A 20,352-nucleotide genomic window follows, 5' to 3' on the forward strand; every position below is an offset into this window, starting at 1 on the left:
TTGGTTTCAATTAATACTTTATTCATTTGTATTCATAAAATTACAGAGAATGTATTTCGCTAATTTTTCATATATCCGTATTATCAAATATAAATACATAGTCATACTTAGTTTAAAATCAAATCATTAAATGTCTTTCTTTTTTGTAAGATTTCGTGTATCCCATATTTTGTTTTTTTTTTTTTGTATTCGCTTGGATTGAATGCTTCTCATTTTCGGTACATGTGAGCCTTTAGATTTCTTAATAGTAACTATATATGTATCTTTTGTTTATGGTTCGTTTTCGATTACAGTTCAAGTTCAGCACTACACTCACTACTCGTGGCTTAGCCTACATGGATTAGTTTAAATTGATTTAGAGCTATCTTTTACCGTGCCTTTTAAATCTATTTACAAAACGAGCAAAGAAGCGCCTAAAGATATTCATATATGTGTAAATTTATGTATATGTATTTGCAAGTATAAATTTATTTCAATATTTGGCTTAACTTTTTGCTATCCATCGTCGGTTTAAAATCTTAAATTAAGTCCGAGATTTATGTATTCTATGATTTTAAATTGAGATATTAATTGTTATTATGATGATGGTTATGTCATCAAATTTGCTAAACAAGCATGCACTAATTTCGCAAATATTTTAAGCTAATCAGTCTAAATAAATTAAATAGAAGGCAACAAAATAACAATTTTTTCTAAAAACAAAAAAAAAATAGTCTAATTTGCTGGCTAAATATTTGCTGCTATATTTGTATTTATATCAAAATCAAGTCTAATTGCAATGATTTTTAAGCTTTTATATATTGAGCAAATGTCGAAGTCGAACAGGCATAGATTTTATTTAAAATAGAAACAAAAAATAAATATTAAATTCGATTAACTTATCAAAAGTTTCAATTGGTAACATAAAGTATTTCAGTTGATGCTTACATAAATTAAAGGGTTTCATTATAATACATATTGCACTAAGTGTGGACCTTACATAGCTTGAGAGAGAGTTAAAGGGGAGACATTTGGTAAACGGAATGCTGATGGGCAGTATAAATGTCTAAGATTTTTCACATACTCGGGTAATTGTGGGCTGTAAGAATATTATGTCTATGCTATGGGCTTTGTACTTCAAAATGTGAGCTAGAATGCGATGCACGGAGAGAGCTGTGTAAATAAAGCTAAATAATATGCACTAGTCCGTCATTCAACCTAAACGTTATTCTAACTAAACATCAAATAAAGAATATAAATATATACTTAAGATTTAGAATCGATTGAGATGCAATGAGAACGTAAACGCTATGCTTTCCGGCGGGTTCTACAGTTCACCACGGAAAGTGAGATTATAGGTACGCAGCTCCATGGGTTCTAGCGTGATCTGAGCCAGAGAACGTAACCGATGCGTCTGTTTATGCTGCGACATGCCTGTTAGGCTTGTCGACTCGATGCTGTTTAGCCGCAACTCGCCAAAGCGAACGGCACCAAGGCCGTTGCCCATCTGCGGACACACGCTATTCATGTCCACCTGCTGTGAGCTCACGCTGCAGTCGAAGCCCTGACGGTGCAGCACCAGCAGCGCTGAGGCGGACGGAAACATTTGGAGCTGCGGATCGGAGAGTGTGCGTAATGTGGTCAGATGCACATCGCAGGGCAGCGCTCCACGTGGCAGCAGACGCACCAGCTGATTAAGCGTTGGTTGGGGTTGCTCAAAGTTACTTAAAAAGTAGAGATTCGGCGGGTAGCGCAGCGCATTGGCCATTTGTTGGGCCTGCAAGCTCAACACTTTATAGCTGGGCGGCTTATCGATGTGATGTCCTGACGGCATATCCTCCACGAGCAGCCAGAACTTGTGGCGTGTCAGGCGACTGTCTACAACGCCCTCGCCCATGCCGCGATAGTCATCGTATAGTGTGCGGCGATCCAGCATAACCTCCAGCTGCCCGGGCTCATAGCTGGCTGCGCCTTGGGCGTGTGTGGTAAGCAGTGCTAGTCGCTGACGCGAGTCCTGTAAAAAAGCGCCCGAGGTGATGGGGAAATAGTTACCCTCAATCCCAATAGCTGGCACCTTGATGCGTCTGTTTAAGAAAAATCTTCCGTTAACATCTGCACATATTAAACTCATCTCATATGTAGATAACTTACTCATGATACTGAAAACCATTCTGATCGCTATAGAATACGGGCAACTCCGGCATACTACTAGGCTCAGCGGGCTCCTTGAGGAGATCACGTTGCACTGGCGCTGGCGCAATGTTGTCAATGTTCGTCACGAGTCGCATGAAGAGCTCCGTTTCCCGATTCTTGGGTGGCGGCTCAAAGTCAATGTCATTCTCAATGTAAATCGCTGCATCCAGATGGGTGCGAGTATTGAAAATGCGAACTGTATGTGCCATGAAGGGACCATAGATAACCGTGACATCGCTGGCAATGGGTCCCGAGGTGATTATGATGCGCACATCCTCATACTGCTCCAGTACATCCTTCTCAGCCTCGCTCTGCTCGGGATCCGTTTTGAACAGATAGGCGCCCGAATGGAACTGGGCACTCCGATACGCTGCAAATTTGATGGCACACTGCATTGGCTGCAGCAACTGTTGCTTTTTGTTCTTTCTGGTGATGGTCTTGAGGAAACCAGTCTTCTCATCGAACAGCAATCGCATGCTGGGATTTTCCAATTGAATATCACCTGCAAAATTTAATAAGTCAGTCAGTTTTATATATTTACATTGATGATATTACTTTTTGCTTACCTGCTGGCTTGGCGCGCGCTTCAAAGACAACAACACTGGGTATTGTGGGCGTGGCAGTGCCTGATCCCGCCTCAGCCGCATTTGGTTTATCCGTACAATCATCGCAGTAAACGGTGGCAATATTTCGCTTGTAGTTGAACTCATCCACCTGAACGCGATAGGTGGTCAACGACAGCGGCTCCAACTCGGCCACAAAGAGGACTTCAAACTGATGCCTGGAGGTGCGAATGCGACCAGCGCTGGCAGTTCCAGCAGTTAACATATCATTGTATGCCTGCTCATAGACATCTGTAATATTCCAGACGGGATTGATTTGTATGTGCTTTAATTCGACGCCCTGATCGTTAAAGATTCGCACATTTGGATGCTGGACCCGTAGCGTGACAATTTCAATGCGCTTCTGGGCAAGGGAATTATAAACTACAAAACTGGCCTCGGCATTTTTAAGCGGTGTTGAGGCTGCTCCTCCAGCTGCAGGTCCAGTTCCAGCTGTCGCTGTGGTGGCTTCATCGCTACCAATGGAGCCCGGACTGACCAGCTGAATGGGCATTTTACGTGGCAATTTGCTAAAGTTGTCCCGCTCATATTCATTGAGCAGAAATCCATGATTGTGGGAGCTGCCATTTTGGAGCAACAGCTCAATGCACGCCTCCTGCATTCGGATCATGTTTTGGGTGCTGTCGAACAAGCGCATCGCATAATCCCGCATCACTGCCGCCTTGGAAGTGCCCGTGATGGCATCGTGATGCTGAAACAGTCCCAGATTGCGTCTGGCATGTATGATCTGCTCATAGTTCTTCTCATATATTTTTATCGAATCCTCGTGCTTTGCCTGACGTGCCGTATTGTATGCAATCGTGAAGATTATTTCGGCGGCACGCAAATTATGCTCCAAATCGGAGCTGAGTAGCTTGTAAAAGGGACGGGTGGTGAAATAGCCCGACCAGTAGGCGGGTCTGCCCTCCGAGAAGATGTCCGAGTAGACAAAGAAGTCACCCTTGAAGCTGGGGAACGCCTTGGCGCCCATGCGCTGTCGTATCGCCTTGAAGTAATCACTGGGCGTGCCAAATTTAATGTCCACATTGTACAGTCGCTTGTTCGCCATAATGTGACTGATGAGCTTCTTGTAGTTGTGATACTGCTGATCAACCTCACGCTCCTTGTTGTAGCGGAAATCATCGCCGACGGGTATCAGCGCCACATTGTGTGGAAACAAGGAGGCGGTACGAGCATATTGCTCCAGCAGTAACTGCGCCTTCTCCTCCACATTGTCGTCCGTGATGTATTGCGCTTTCAGCGAGTATTCCGTGTACTCGCCGGGTATTTTGCGAAAATCAAAATTAAGGCATATGGAGGGATGGGGACCGCAGGAGCCCTTGATCGAATAGATGTCGAAGGGCATGTTGTGGGTTAGCAATTTGCCCTGACCCTTGGCTGACCGCCAATATGGTGTCCATATGAAATCACCGCTCTGCTGTCGAGCGAACCATTCTTTCCATGCGTAGTGGATGCGCTGTATGATGGTTCCCTCAAATTGGGCTCCCGATAGCAGGTAAGGCACCGTACTGCCATGTCCAAAAGGATCTATGGACCATCCCACCTTGGGCGTGACATTTAAATTGTTTTTCAGCCATTGGTGACCTTCGATAAGTTGATCCAGCATGGGATAAATGTGTACGTTTGCTTCATCTGTCATTACCCAACCTCCGGTGGTGATCTCAATGCGGCCAGTGTTAACCAGATGCTTTAGCGCCCGCTGCTTGGTGGGATGTGCCTGATCCCACCACAGCTGTAGAAAACTAATCTCTGACCAGATGAATGTCATGTCCTTATACTGTTGCATTTTGGTGACCAGCAAATTGAGAATCTGTCGTGAATCCATTTGGAAATAGTCAAAGAACGTCTTCAGCCAGCCGGGATCATTATGAGAATGTGGCACCACAATGACCTTCAATGGTGGACGTTGTTTGTCCTTCTTCTGCGCCTCATAGCGCTCCTCAAAGCCGCGATCCCAGTACTCCTTGGAGCGCATCCATTCGGGCTGTGAAAAAGAATAAATGTTAAAAATTGATCATTTTCAAATTAAGTGTATCATATTTTTAATCTTAATTTACCACCACACCCACAGTTTTTGTGGTAATTAACGTTATCTATTAATATTATCTATCATCTCACTTAACTGCAGCAAGATCGGACAATTAGAACGGGAGTAATAGCTAACCAAAGTTATTAATAAAGTTATTATTTCAATACATTCACCTAAAAGTATGCAGTAGTTTTTATTAGGCAGTAATTTTTTTAAAGAACTTTTATATATATTAAAATAAGTAACGGGTATCCTATGTTCGGAATCTCCTTTCCCACTTGCTTAAATTTAAATTTAAAAACAATTGTAATATACAAAATATAAATAAAATAATACCCTAAGACCAATTTTGAAGAAACGTGATTCTTAAAGTAACCAATCAAATGGAAGTATTATCTGCAATCCTACCTGGAAATCAAATCTGCTGTGCTCCTCCGCTGCCGTTATGTTGGTTTGACTCTGTAGTAGCATGTAGCACTTGTCACCCCAGTTGACATTCCGCTGCGACTCCAGTTCACCATCAGTCTGAAGATTATCATGCTCCGCAGCTGCTGATTCTTGCAAGGTTGCATGGTGATTCTGGTGCTGCTGCTGATGATGTTGCTGATGATGTTGAGAGGCACTGCCTCCGCCCACACTAAAGCCACTTAATGCCGCCGCAGATGGCACCTGCTTACGTGCCATGCTCACAGGCAATCCAATTGTATTTGCATCCGGAATGTGAGTCGGATTTGGTTGGCCAATTGATATATAATACAGGCAGAGCAAGATCGTCACAAATGCCGATAACAGGCCAATGCATCGCGCCGATCCGCGTCTCAATAACTTGAACGACATCGTGTGTTTATCCGGATTTCTCTGGTTTAGACTTGCCTCTGTCGTTGTCGGTTTTTAAGTTTATCTCTCTGGATAGTTTTGGTTATCAGTTCTTCTGCTCAGCTGTACATCTATGTTTAAAAAAAGGGAAAAGTTTAGCATATTCATATTTTATTAAATGCACCATTTAGACATTTATTGGGTGTTTCAAATTTTACTCAATTTCATATGCCATAATTAGTAATTTCTTTAATTTTTTGTTTAAATTTAATAGTTATTGTTTATCATGTTTGTTGTATAACTTGTCACAAAAAGGTATTTCCACCTAATAGTTTATGCACTTAGTCATTCCATGGTATTTTCAACTGAGTTCTGTGCGAGTTAAAATACTAGGAAATCATTGCACACTTATTCACACGTTCAAAAAACGAATCAAAATTTCAGTTAGTTGATGTTCATTCCATAAATTTAAGATGTTGCCGCTCTTTTGTGCTGCTTGTGCTATGCGGGCTCTGTATTTTGAAATCAAGTGCTGTAATATTTCACATCACATTGAATATTTCATGCAGACAATAAGCGAGTGAACTGTAAGTACATTGAGGACGAGACGCTGGAGGACGAGCAGCCGCATATGCAGGATATGCCGAAGGGCAAGGAGCGATGCTTGCAAAAATTTAATTAAGGCACATCCCGAAAATGCTTTGCATGTCTGCCACGGATATTGTGCATACATGTGGAACAGCAGTTCAAGGGGAGGGATAGAAGAGGGGCAGGGAGTGAGGAGGAAGTGGCTTTGAGACTGCGCATTTGTCGAATGAGTAAAATCACCAATTTGCAATTCCTTAAATTCCAAACACACACAGAGATAACAAACTGCATATTTGCATTAATTAAAGTGCAAATGATTCAATTAATTACATAATTATTCGAAATTACAGAATCAAACACAGTAGGTGCCAGTGTCAGTAATAATAATAATTTCTGTGTGACTTTTCTCTCTGAACATTTTACAGAAAATGTTGAAAAGTCAAGACAAACATATTACTTTGCCCTAGACGAACTAACGAACCCAAATAACCAAAAGTTGCCGAAAGCAAATAAGAATGCTGCTGACGAGAGTATTTGACGACGATATACCCTAACATATTTGGACTTACATTAATAAATCACGGAAAAATAAAAAAAACATATAGTCCTTTAACTTAAAGGTTTTTGAGTTCTTGTAAAAGGGACGTCAATTAAAATAAAGTTATTGGGAAACTAAGTATCAAGTTATGTTTTTTTTATAGCGATATTTACGATGAAGTCATCGACTCGACGCTGATATATATGTATTTATGAAATCGAAATTGCTTTGACTGTTACATTCATTTGCTATAGAAACCACTTTTTTTCTATGGGTTTAGGGTATAAAAAGAAAGCTTTAAACTCAATCAAAAACTCTATAGAAGCATGCAAAAAGTTTGTTCAACTTTTTGCAATGATGAAATAAATGCATTTGCTAGTTTGGTTTAAATTGCTGACTCTGCTTGGTCGGAGCACAGTGCGTATGTATGATGTGGTAAAATTGCAACATGCATGAAAATGAAAAAACAAATTATTTAATATGGCAGAAAAAAGTGTTAGTTTCAAAGTGCATTTGTCATTTCACATTTCTCTTGTGATAAAATCAGCAAATTAGTGATGCATTTAAATTAATCAAAATTTAAAAGCGTTATGACCTATGCAGCTCGGAGCTTAAGTGTTTGAAGTGGCACCTCCCCACCTTCTGTGCCTGGTTGCCAATGCTTCAATTAGTCTCACACACTGTCACATTTACACACACATACACAGCCAGACAAACCACATAAAGCTTAGGCTGGAGCAGTTCCTCGCATGCTAATCAGTGGCCATTAAGTGACGCTTCCCCTCTGCCAGCGGTAGCTGTGGCAGGCACCTGTCACCGGCAACATGCAAATGTGCTCCCCTCTCGACACGTTCACTAGTTGATTTAAACGTTTCACCCTCTTTCTCTCCACAGTCATCGCCATCCCATCTACAAATGCACGTCACAATGTGCGCAGCGTAAAAAGTGTAAAGTTAAACTAATGCTTAAGCTCATTAGAACTGCGTAAAGGGGGAAGCCAAGGGGATTGAGGCAGAGAACTGGAACTGAAACTGCGCGTGCTACACTCCAGTTGGGAACTTTTTTCTTGATATTCCCAGCCGGCACATTGCATGACTTTTTGCAAAATCTTAACGTTTGAATTACGGCTCTCTCAAGACACGTTTTTCATTTTCTGTTAGTGAAAATCGTTTAACAACTGTTGTCAAGTATCTTTCAATGGGGCTTTTATAAATATTATCATTTGCCTATATGCAAATAGTGAACACAACCCATTCCTTATCGACTGTTTTTATGAAATTTTAATACAAACCTCTACTATCTTAGCAGTTGTGACTTTATTACATTTATTTATAATTCTATTTTATATATTCTATAATTGCAAAGTTCTTCTTAAAGATTAATAAAAATTGTATCATTAATTTAATTAGAGCTTAAGATTTTATGCAATGTTGAAGCTTGATGTAAAGAAACCTTAATTTTATTTCATCATTAGTTTTCAATGAAACAGTTTACTTTATCAACAAAACTTCCGCAAGCCCAAAATTCACTTATCAATTACAAAAGTTGCTATCTTAAAGCGAAATATAAAGCAAGCCCATAAAGTTTATGTTGATACAATTTCCTACAGTCAACAAGTTCCCGTTCCTGCTCAAACCTTTGCCCAAAAGTGATTTACAATTTCCGGACAAACAATAGATTTTAATTTGATACACTTGCCTCCGTCTTGGAACATAATGTTTTCATGTTTCCGTATTTAAGCTTCAGTTGGGAGGCGTCAACTCAGCCAGTTTAAAAATTGACCATTTCCATAGCGCTATTCAATTCAAACTGTTCACAAGTTTGTTAATCGAACTGTCTGTACATATCAAGCAGTCGAGATATTAGTTACTTGGAATAGCAAAAAGTTTTTGGCAAATTTGATTTCACCGTAAATTGCAGTAGCCGGGGGACAGACAGTTCCTTTCAGGATCCCGTCCGGTTGCTGTCCTTTTGACTTTTTGACATGTTGCCCGGTTCGTCGGGCTTTTCTGCACAATATGCGAGTAATTTCAACTCGGAACCGTTTCTGGTTCACATTTTTCCTCGTTTGTTGTTGTTGTTCTCAACACAGTTTGCATGTGTTCCCAACAATAACAACAACAACAATGCGAAACCCAAGTCAAAAGTCGTAAAGTTTTGCCGCCTGTCATTGGTGCTGAGTTAGCTTTTGTTTTTTGTGGCAACAAAGTCGTCGTTTTGTTGCTCAAATTTCGCATATGTTGTTGTAGTTGTAGTTGTTGTTTAACCTACACAAACACACAAACACTTCAATTCAAATGCAATTATTGCTTTTGTTTTTGTTTTTTTTTTTTTGCTGCAACCCGAATAAATTTGGAGATTTTTGTTCTTTTTTTTTGGTGATGGCTTTCAGTAAAAGTTTCGGAAAGCACTCGAATTCAATTTATAACTTTGTTTATCAGAGTTCTGAGTGTTGTGCACTATAAATTGTTGTTGTTGTTTTTGTTGTGGTACTTTGTTATTTTGCGGGCCACCAAATTTTGCAATAAATTCAAATTAAAGTTGATTTCGTTGGAGGAATTTGTTCTTTTTGGTTTCCTATTTAATGCATAGATCACCGTTGTTATTTAGTCTGACAACAATAAAAGATTGATGTGAGTTTTGCTGAAATTAACTACTACTGCTACACATTTATTAACTACCCGCGACTTTGACCGTTTTATTGGAACTTGTACAATATACAAATTAATAAATTGTTTATTGATTTTGGATTTTAGCCCTGCCCTAAGACTGCATAGAAAACTAAAAGACTCGTTTATAGGTATAAGAATGTTATTAAGTAAATTTTAACAGTTGCAATTCTAACTAAAATGAGATCAAGTAGTTGAAGACTTTAAAAAAGTGTTAACAAAAACATCATTTGACATTAATCAATTGCAGCTGCTGTGAAAAGCCACAACAAAGTTTCCGGCGGAAAGACAGCGGAAATTCGTTTGGAACTCTGTGGTGAATTGAAGGGCTCTGCTGTTGACACCAGACACAATGGCACTCCGAACTTGTAGAAAGTTCAACATTTTAATTAAACAAAGCACTGAACCACTGAAAAGGAACAGAGGCCAACCTGAGGCAGAGAGAGAAGCAGCGAAACCGGGAATAATACTAAAGATAGTTGTTGATAGCACCGCGCTCTTAACTATGACAATTTTAATGGGGCCACCTGGGCATGAGTAATGGGTACTCTCAGTGGAGCGTATGACGAGCGGTTTGGCGTGTGGCCCGTTGTAGGCCATTAGTGCAGGCAACGAACCAACAAACAAGCTAAAACAACAAACAACAACACTTCATAAGACAAAACTAAGCAGTACAAGTTTTAACTAACTTAAGTTAAATATTAAATTTATTACGAAGCTTTAAATATAAACTTAATTATCTCACACGGAAAATTTAACTCTATTGCTGCTTACTTAATGTTTTCAGCCCATTAAAGATAATCTGCATCATGTTAGACAAACTCTTTGGCACCCACCCACATCAACTAAAGTTTTGTAGTGAAACAAGAGCAGCAACTACAATTCAAACTGTTTTATGTCGATGTCAGTTGCAATCGAGCCAAAAAGCGGATTAAACTAGCTAAACGGCAACAACAACAACTGCGTCGAGGGAACTAAAAGTAGTTAGAGAAGCACACACAGATACAGATACAGATACACATAAATAAAGATACAAGAACAAGTCACAACAGAAACCAAGAGCAGTTATTCATTTTTATAGCACCGCTTGTGACATATAAAGAACAACAACAACAATAAAAGCAGCGACACAACTTCGACATATGATCCACCACAGTAATACACTGCGAGAAATTGATGATATGATAAAACTTTAAGATAACATTTTAATTTAAGCACAATTTAAAAATGTATAAACATCAAGGCTGCAAACCTCAAAAATTCTGTTAAAGGTTCGGGTCGGCGGTTCGAACCATAGAGCAAGACATCGGTTTTGATGATAATTAAAATTTATTTAAAGATTTAAATATGACTTATTTTAGTCTGAAGTCTCAAATAATTGCGTAATATTAGAAAGCCAAATTAAATTTATGCAATTATTTTTTTTTTCGAGCCGAACCTTTTATTTTAGAAAGCGGTTCGGTGCGGGTTCGCGAAGTAAATAATTCAAAGGGTTCGGTTCATGATCCGGTTCAGGCTACTTGCAAATCCGAGCCGAACCGGTTCTAAGAGGTTTGGTTCAGAGCCGGTTTGCAGCCTTCATAAAAATAAAGTATATTTTCTAGCTGTGTATTTATGAATTGTCCATTTAGAATAGGCTGAAACTTAAACTCTGTAAGGTACACCTTAAGCTCATATAGTGTGCGCTTCTTTTAATTCCTAAGCGGATTATGCTTTAACTTGGTCAAGTGGCATCAAATAGCCTGGCAAACGATGTTGACTGCTTTGCAGGTTAGCCATAAAATTTAAATTGTCACCTCTATTGTATGTCCCACTTTCTCAGGAGAGCCTATGGTGTGGTCATAAAACAATTGTCTAATTATATCTTGTTATTTACAGTTTTCAGTAGTTTTGTCGCAATAAAACCAGACAATTGACCCGTTTCAGACCAAATGGCCATAACCCGGTTTCGTCAGTTATCAGGCATCGGCATTATTGGCTAATGACTGAGAAAGTGACTAGAACAAATGCATATAATGACTTCCTTGGAATGCAGTTTATTTATTGCAGTGCACAATTTAATTAGCAATGGTCTTTATTTCTTTAATTGTCGCAACTTAACTGCAAAAATCATTTTGTGTAATAATAAATAAACAGTCGGAGAGAATCCTTGGCATGGCAAACAGTGAATTGGAAAAATAGTAAGTACCTTTTGGTTCGATAATTTGATTAAAATACATCATGGATATTATATTTAAATGAATTAAAAAAAAATCATTTTTACTAAATCCTTATAATGTATGTATCTTTGTATGTGGAAGGCCTACGGGATTAATATAATGTTATCTTCTTTATCTTAAAGTTCTCTAGTCCCCACACAATTGCCACAGCTAAAATCCAACTTAAACTTCTCATATCACTTTGGAATTTGCCTAATGTATTGTATTAAATGTGCATACCACATAAGACTTATATATTATAAATAGTATTAAGTGAAAAGTAATTAGTTTGTCATAAAGTATCCATTAAATATACATTAACTGAATGCCAACGAAGTTGGCACAATCTCTTAACATTTAAGTCCACGTACTTGAATGCGTTGACTACAAATGTAACTGCTATTTCAGTTGATTAATATTAGCTTTAAAGCAGAGCAATAAGAAACGGAAAAACGCTGATAAAGCGCGAAATGCCTGCTCATAAAATTTGGAACGTGAGAGCTTTCGTTTTGAAGGGGCGAGTCGACACTTCTCTTTTCTTTTCTCTTGGTAAAGAATAAAAAAAAAAATCATACGCATTGGGAAAAAGAAAATTTATTTTTCTCTTCTTTTCATTGCTTCGTTCCCTATGTGATGCTAAAAAAAACAATAAGGAATTTTTATATTTGCTTTGACAAAGAAGAAATACACTTACATTCATAAAAATCTAATTTACTGAACTACTCGTATTCAATGTGAAAATATGAAAATATGTACTATATAAACAAAAGAAACCTCTGTAAAATGGTTTAAACATAATTTTTGTCTTATATAGATGTAGCTGTATATAAGGTCTGGAATCTTTTTCTCTCTCTCGCTCAGAAAGGGTATACAAAGCTGACAGGGAAGCTAGCTAGATAGGGAAGAATACAAACAATGGCGCATTTTATTACTTTGATTGTGAAATTTTTCTGTTTCATTTTGATGCAGGTTAAATGCTGGGAAAATCCACGATTACACACACACACATACACACATTATTGTTTGGCAGACAGGTTACATATATGTGTGTAACAGGTCTACAGTTACTTATAAGTAATTATACATATACAAAGGTACATCCACATATAATTTGTCTGTGGGAACTGCATTGCATAAATATGTAATTACTTCATTTGGGGTGTTAAATAACGATATTTTGTAGTATAATTTTAAGCTTTAAGTACAATGTGAGCTTTGCTTCATTCAAGGATTGACTTTTAGCCATGGTTTGATGGGTTTAATCAATCTGTTTTGCCAGACAAGTAAATCAGTTATATCAGAGCTTAATTGAGGTCAGAATCTGTACTAAATATTTGAAAAGCTGTATTAACTAAAGTTGTGGTGCGGAACACACGCCACACATGTTTGCACACTTTATCTCTTTCTCTCACCCGACATCTTTTGTTACGCATCATTACCAACTGACAATAGGGAGCGAAAGAGTTGTTGTCTATACCGGAGACTGGGGAGCAAAGAGCACAGTTGAAGCCAAAGCTGATGATTATATTGTGCGCTTCAGTTTATATGGTAAAACGATATGATTGCATGATGACATGACATATAAAAAAAGTCTATTGACAAGGCACACAAAGAGTCTGACGAAGACACAACCGCAAAGAAAAAGAGCTTCTAGCAGCGCCGCCAAGAGAAAATTGACAGCACGCCATCAGCAATAACCAAACAGAATGGAGTCGCCACACACAGTGGCAAGGGAATGTGGCGGGATCCAGTAAGGTATGAAGTAATGAAATAAATGGAACAGCATGCATTGAGTGCGCCTTGTGGGGGTCTTGCGACTAATTTTAGTGACACGAGATATTATTATAAGTGTGCATGTGTTGGTGTGATGGAATTATTACACATGCACATAGAAATAACCATAACTGAATAAAGTGAGGTTAGTAATCGATAGGCTCCGGTTGCGGGACATTAAAGGCCTGTGACAAGCGGCATGCAACGGTCTTGGGGCAAGCACTAAATAGAAGCCGAAGCTTTACTGTTGAGAATTTTAATGATGCCTTTTTATCGATTGAACGTTTATAGTAATTTGCTAATTTGGCTTTCTCCTAGTTTACTAAGCACTTATTTAAATTATATTAAACCTTAATATCTCTAATTAAACTCAAGACTTTCCTAGAAAAAGAAAAAGAGAAATCAAATTACTCTGTAAGGATCTAGTTTTAGAAAATTTACAATCTCCTAATATATTGGAAAATTATGCGTAAATGCAGATAAAATAAGAAAGTAAGAGAAAATTTTACTAAAGCTGAAAACTCCAGCAAAAAACACCCAGCGGTGTTTCAAATTTCAGGAAGCAGGATACTCACAGGATGGCAATGAAACGAGGAAGAGTAGCCTAACAGGAAATAACAAAATTAATGTGAAAAGGAAATTAAATATGAAGTAAAGTGTTGTTAAAACAACAAACTAAATATGGCAAAATATAATTCTTTTTGAATTTCCCTGAAGAGACAGAGGGAGCATCCCCACTGACACTACTTATGGTGCATCTAGAGTTTTTGCATTTTAAAAAACATAGCATAAATGCCAACTTACACACAAATCAGGAAAGTTGTGGTAACTTGTAATTCCATTCCACGAGTCCTTACACTGCTGCACTGTGCCACCAGGGACAACAGAAAACCATACATAAATCAACGCAAAGTGTGGCAAAAGTTGTTCGTGTTTTGCAGAAAAACACAAAAAATAAAATTCTCTGAATAAGTGAATAACAATTAACGTTAAAGGCGCCACTTTAAATATATTTTGCCCCTCTTCCAAATGGGCGTCAAATTTTTAATTGCATTCGCCGTCAGAATAATTAAAAGCGATTCTTTCGCGTTGCAGCACTGAAAGGCAGTATCAAACAATAGCAGGATAAAAAGCACAAAACATAGTCTTTGATTTAAATTTCAGAATTCTTTTCACGTCCTGTCGAATTCACAGCCAGGAGAAGCAGGTAAAACACCAAGAGTCCAAGAGATTTTCACGTTGCTAAACCGACGCCGACGCCGCACAAAACGTAACTGAGCGAAGCGAACGAGTGACTTTATCAACTTCGACTTTAACTTCGTTAGTTTGTTCGGCTCAACAAGAACGACAACAATAACAACAACAACAACAATAAGAGCAACAGCTGCTTTGATGCTCGTGTCGCTTCTCTGCTTGCAGTTAGTTGTTGCGAGGGCGTAACAGGGATAGGAAAGGGGAGAGGAATAGGGAAAGCGAAGGGGATTTCGGTCGCTTGGGGTTGCCTCGGCTAACAGCAAAGCGGTTGCTTTGTTGCTTTTGTTACATTCGCACACTTGTTCTGGCAGTTCAACCACTAAATTGCCCTTTCTTAACAGTCTTAAATTTATAAACGTAGCAATATCAGCTGCATAATAAATTCTATTCTTAAAGTGTTGGAATTTAAATATTTAATTCATATTTATTTCATTTAATATGCCTTACTTTTTACGTTGCCATTAAAAGCTATGCTTTTATTTATTTATTTAACTTACTTTCTAGAACTACAAGGATACTCTTGTATTCTTTTGTTACATTCGCACACTTGTTCTGGCAGTTCAACCACTAAATTGCCCTTTTTTAACAGTCTTAAATTTATAAACGTAGCAATATCAGCTGCATAATAAATTCTATTCTTAAAGTGTTGGAATTTAAATATTTAATTCATATTTATTTCATTTAATATGCCTTACTTTGTACGTTGCCTTTAAAAGCTATGCTTTTATTTATTTAACTTATATTCTAAAGCTACAAGGATATTCTTGTATACTTGTATATAGCAAATATAAAACTTTAATCGTTTGTTGTAAAGTTCTTGAACGTTGTTGTGTATAAGCCATTTGATTGTTGAATGGACGTAAAGCAACAACGTGGAAATCTTTACCAAGGTATTAATCTGCGAACCATTTAGCGCTTTGAGTTCATGTCCTTATAATGCTGACAAGACTCGAGAGTGCGCTCTGTTCGCCTTAGAGAGATTCACTTTGTCAGCTTAGCTCAGCTCAGTTCAGTTCGGTTCAGTGCAGCAATTAACTCGAAAGAAATTCCAACATAGAAAACCGCAATGGCGTAAGTCGAACATGAAAAGGGGGAGCCTAACAGAAGGCGTCTGCTTAAGTGTTCTTAAAAAGGGAAAGAACCAAAGAACTCAAGAATAAAACAAAGACTTAAGCAACTTTTAAGCTTCAAGTAAGCAGAGAAGGTCGCTGTTTATTGATTGCGAGCGACGCGACGTTGCAACGTCGACGAATCAAAAGTTAAAGCATAAACTAAAACAGACAAAAGCAGTGGCAGAAGCAACCGCAGCCGGGAATTGGCACAGGCCCTTGAAATATCTGTGGAGCCCACGCAAAATGCGCCTCAAAGTCGCGACGCTGGCAACACGACGGAACGATGACGACCAAGTGCAAGTGGAATTACTGGGAGAAGGGCATAGCTAAGAGAAGGTGGTTTGCATTCAAGATTGACAGTTTCATCATGTGGAAGCTAAGCAAACAGATTGTGGAACGCTTGAATGAATCCAAAAGTGTTTACTTGAATCTATTCGGTTTACAAATTTTTGTCTGCTACATTTCTCTTCAATAAAACACAGTGTACCAACATTCTTTTCACCTTATTAACTAGCTTTAACTATTTAGTAGACTTTATATTTCATATATAAGCTCTCTAAGATACTCGAGCTGTTTTAAATTTAAGATTACTTTGAATCTTAAATCTACATGTGAAAATTTACAGATTAGCTTTTTAATTCTAACTCAAGATGATGGATAACATTATTTAAGCGTAAGTTAAATTTATAATTCGTAACTATAGTCTTATAACATTATATAAGTATGTCGGAACCGGCTGGATCTGCTCACGATAGTTGCCAAAGGATCGATAGAAAGTTTGAAATATTTTAACAACTCATTAACTCAACGTCTTGTATTTATTTTACAACCTGAACAAATTTGGAATACAGGAAGTTAATCTTTCTCTCTTATTTCGTTGTAAAGTGGCCAATAAAATATACTCAATGCAGTTTATGGTTTTGATAATATTGTCTGTGTAGCTGCCACAAATCAGAAGCGTCAATGGCCGGTAAGTGGCAGCAAAGAGGACAATCTGTTTCGATTCTTTTGCTCATGCTGTTGCAGTGGTTCTGGCAAATTTGTCGAGCAGCTGGCGGCAGATGTGCCCCAAATGCTGCTGACTCATTGAACCACACAAATCGCAACGAGCTATAAGGATGCTGTGGCACAATACTTTACTTGATTTGCAGGTCAATTGCGTAGACAGACAGACAGACAGACATACAGACAGCAGTCGGTCAGTGTCCTCATTCTCGAGCACGTTGACGTTGACGTTGATGTTTAGCGACTCCCCAGTTGGCAATTCATTCTGGGTATGGTTCAAGACACAGTTAAGTTGCACTCAACTAAAACGTAACGGTAGAAAAGTCAGTCAGTTGAGTGCGTGCAACGTTTGTCAAATTGCAAACCGGCAGCAGCACTTGCCACTTTCCCATAGCCACAGCCAACATGGTCGCATGGGCCATACCAATCCATAGTCATGTCCGCAGCCGTAACCGGTAGCTTGCCAGTTGACAAAACCCATCCAAGCAGCCAACAACAACAACAACAACAATAACCACAACAACATTTGCAATGGTAATGGAAATTCCTGCAATGAAATCTTGTTTTATTTGCTTTGTGAGTTCTTGTTGTTGGTTTGTTTTTGTTGTTTCTGCGGTTTGTTATTGTTTTTATCTGTTTGTTTATTTTTGTTGGGCTTTTCTTTTTGCTTTGCAACGCTGCATGTGACATTGCAAATCAGTTGTCGTTGTTGCTATTCTTATTTAACTGTTGCAGTCTCGTCTCCTCCATCCTCCACCCTTCACCTGGTCACCGGCTGCGGTCCGTAAAGCGACCAAGTTTGGCACTGCAGTGTGTCCATTAAATAGTTTCCTTAATTCAAGTCACGATACACGAATGCCACACAAAAGCGAAATCCAATTACAACAAGGAAATGAAAATTAACCATTTCGTAAATTTCGTTTTTACTGGATAGTTTAATTACGTTATTCCTGAAACTGATTTTGATTCAATTTGTCTACAGATCATGCAGTTGTCCTACAAGATTGCAATTAATATATCAGATGGATGTTCAGAGTTGTTCAGATACATTTCGGGGACAATTTGTGACGCAGGCAGTTAAATTTTAAAAAAGGTCTGTTTCATGTTCATTTCAATTATCCTGCATTCGAATTAATTACCTAAATTGCAAGTCAATTAAAATTATCGCATGCACAATCCGAGTTGCGTTTCTATTTTCGTGTTATAAACTTACATATTTATCCTGTTTCGTAACATTATTATTTAGTCGTAATAGCTTGTATCTAACTAAGTCTAATTATACCCTAATTATTTATAAATGGCTTAGGAAGCAAAACTTTGCTTGGTATAAGTTATTCTTATTTTATTATTTATATATATTCTTTAAAAAATAAAATTTTGTATTTTATGTACATGGGAGATTTAGTATAAAGACGTTGGTGTATCTTCTAACTACAGGGTATTAGTTAGTCAAGCTCAATTAGTTGCAATTTCTGGTCAAGCTTGTGTGATATTAACAAGCTGTTCCAAATCGCAAATTCATGCTTCGCTAATAACAAAGATACAAATGTTTCACAACTTTAGTTAGCATTTTTTAAAAATCATTGGCAGAGTTGTTAATGAAAGCTTTTTCGCTTTAATTGCTTGAAGTTCGAAATTGGCAATTAGTTTTACTTAATTTACAGATTCGCCGGCGCTATTAGCTAATTTGACAAATTTATACTTATACATAGTTGCAAATTCCATAGTGGAAAGCCAATAAAACAGATGAATTGATACCTCATTTGATAACGTATTTACAGTGAGATCAATAAGTTACTGTGCCAATCGGCAATAACTAATTAAAGATTTCTCTTCTACAGTTGTTTATTCTTTTGCGTTGTGTTTCATATATTGATTCATTGAATAAATTGTGTATCTTAATCTTTATCTTGCAAACAAGTCAAACCTTTCGTTGACCAAGATACTTTTCCAATGTACACGCTTAAGAAACACATGTTAAGATGAATTACAGCAACAGCAAACGGTAGCCAAACAAAAAAATAAAAAAAAAAAACAATGGGAGATTAGAACTTGGGGGAGGTTCAAGAGCAAACACACATACACATACATACATACGCATAGCTGTTATTGGGGCTTAGCGGGGGGCGTTTCCAATAGAGTGTGAAAAAAGGTCAAAGAAAGCAAACAAAGGGAATGTAAAGGTATGTATGTATGTACAAACACACCCGTAAATAAACAGTTACTACCAGCTAATTTGACCCATTGCATATTACAAATTTTAGATAAGTTCATCCTTCCATGGGAACGAATTGTAAATAAAAGTGAAAAGCAGATTTGGTTATTAATATTTAAGCAAAATAATTTGATTTTGTTATACACTATTATATCTAAATAAAGCAATAAAAACAATGAAGTCCAAAATTTAGTGGTTCAAATAAATTTTGAGCCACTGTATCTAGAATAGTAAGACAAAAAGGAAAGTACAAAAATACCTTGCACTTTGCGAAAGCATGAGAGAAGAAGAAGAAAATCAATTGAAATTGAATTATAAGTACAATACAAACACTTACAACAACACAAACGAATTGTATTGTATATATGTATGTATGTATAAGAATTGAGAAACGAGTTTTGCACCGGGCGAGAGTTGAAAGCAGTCTCAATAAATAAATGAATGAATGAGTAAGCATGAAAGCTAAATAAAGATGAGCTGCCTCTGTTGCTGCTGCATAAATTAAAGAAGCACGCTTGTGTGGCCAGCAATTTGGTAACAATTTGTAAGTGGGGGAAAAGCGGCAAAAAAAAACAAGAAAAACATAAAAAGGAGATGCAAATATTGTGGTGTGGCCAGACTACAGTCTGGTCTTATTTTTAGCCATACCAATTGAATACGAAGCGGCGGGGAAAGGGGAGGGTGATAAGCAGCCTTGACGTAAAGCGTCAGGTGCGTTGTAACGGTAATTGCACGCACAGACAGACACACACACTCTCACCATGCTGCAATTTTGATATGCTATCTGATTTAAGTCAAGTGAATACAACGTTATTTGTCTCGTTTGTTGAGTTTATGTTGCCGCTTAACTAAACTTGAATCCGGTTTTTTCTTTTTGTCAGATTGATAAGCGGAGGGTTGAATTGTTGTGTGTGTCAATGCGTGTGTGTGTGTGTGTATTTGTGTGATGGCAGGACTAAAAATTCTATTGATTGTTGTGACCTGCAAATTGTACGCACCTTTTTGTGCAGCTTAGAACTTGTAATATTCACTGCTGTTGTCTAAATTTTGTTAGTATCGACAATGCATTTTGATAAATTGCTTCCACACATACACGCACAGTATCGCGTAATCCTTTACACCAACAAGGAGCTCACACACCTACACAAACAAAGGGCACAGTCCAATTATATTGTATGGCTTTTAAATATAAATATTCATTTGAAGGAGCAGAAGAAAATCTTTTAAAATAGTGGGAACTTTGCGTTATTAATGTTAAATTAATGTAAACATTTATTCGAATCAATAGAACGCGAAGCGTGCCCAGTCCAAGCGTTGTTGTTGGGCAATTGTAAGCGCGAGACTGGCATCTTAAAATTAT

The 20,352-nt window shown here is 37.9% G+C and overlaps 1 protein-coding gene across 1 annotated transcript; it reads right to left on the reverse strand.

Moving 5' to 3' along the window:
- On the reverse strand, window positions 1–20,158 carry LOC117790440 (alpha-mannosidase 2). Its single transcript, XM_034629892.1, has 5 exons — window positions 19,991–20,158; window positions 5,233–5,771; window positions 2,739–4,779; window positions 2,131–2,674; window positions 1–2,063 (listed from the first exon to the last, which is right to left on the reverse strand). Exons 2-5 carry the CDS (start codon window positions 5,659–5,661, stop codon window positions 1,307–1,309), a joined length of 3,771 nt encoding a protein of 1,256 aa, XP_034485783.1. The 5' UTR covers window positions 5,662–5,771; window positions 19,991–20,158; the 3' UTR covers window positions 1–1,306.
- Between the last annotated feature and the right edge of the window lie 194 nt (window positions 20,159–20,352).

This window comes from Drosophila innubila (assembly GCF_004354385.1).
Source record: "Drosophila innubila isolate TH190305 chromosome 3R unlocalized genomic scaffold, UK_Dinn_1.0 2_E_3R, whole genome shotgun sequence".
Taxonomy (NCBI): domain Eukaryota; kingdom Metazoa; phylum Arthropoda; class Insecta; order Diptera; family Drosophilidae; genus Drosophila; species Drosophila innubila.

Excerpts from the sequence above, each read along its gene's own strand:
- LOC117790440 (XM_034629892.1), bottom strand. The coding sequence starts at position 5,661 with ATGTCGTTCAAGTTATTGAGACGCGGATCGGCGCGATGCATTGGCCTG. Across the intron at positions 2,675-2,738 it reads AGCGCGCGCCAAGCCAGCAG|GTGATATTCAATTGGAAAAT; the intron begins GTAAGCAAAAAG and ends TAAATTTTGCAG. Across the intron at positions 2,064-2,130 it reads AATGGTTTTCAGTATCATGA|ACGCATCAAGGTGCCAGCTA; the intron begins GTAAGTTATCTA and ends TTTCTTAAACAG.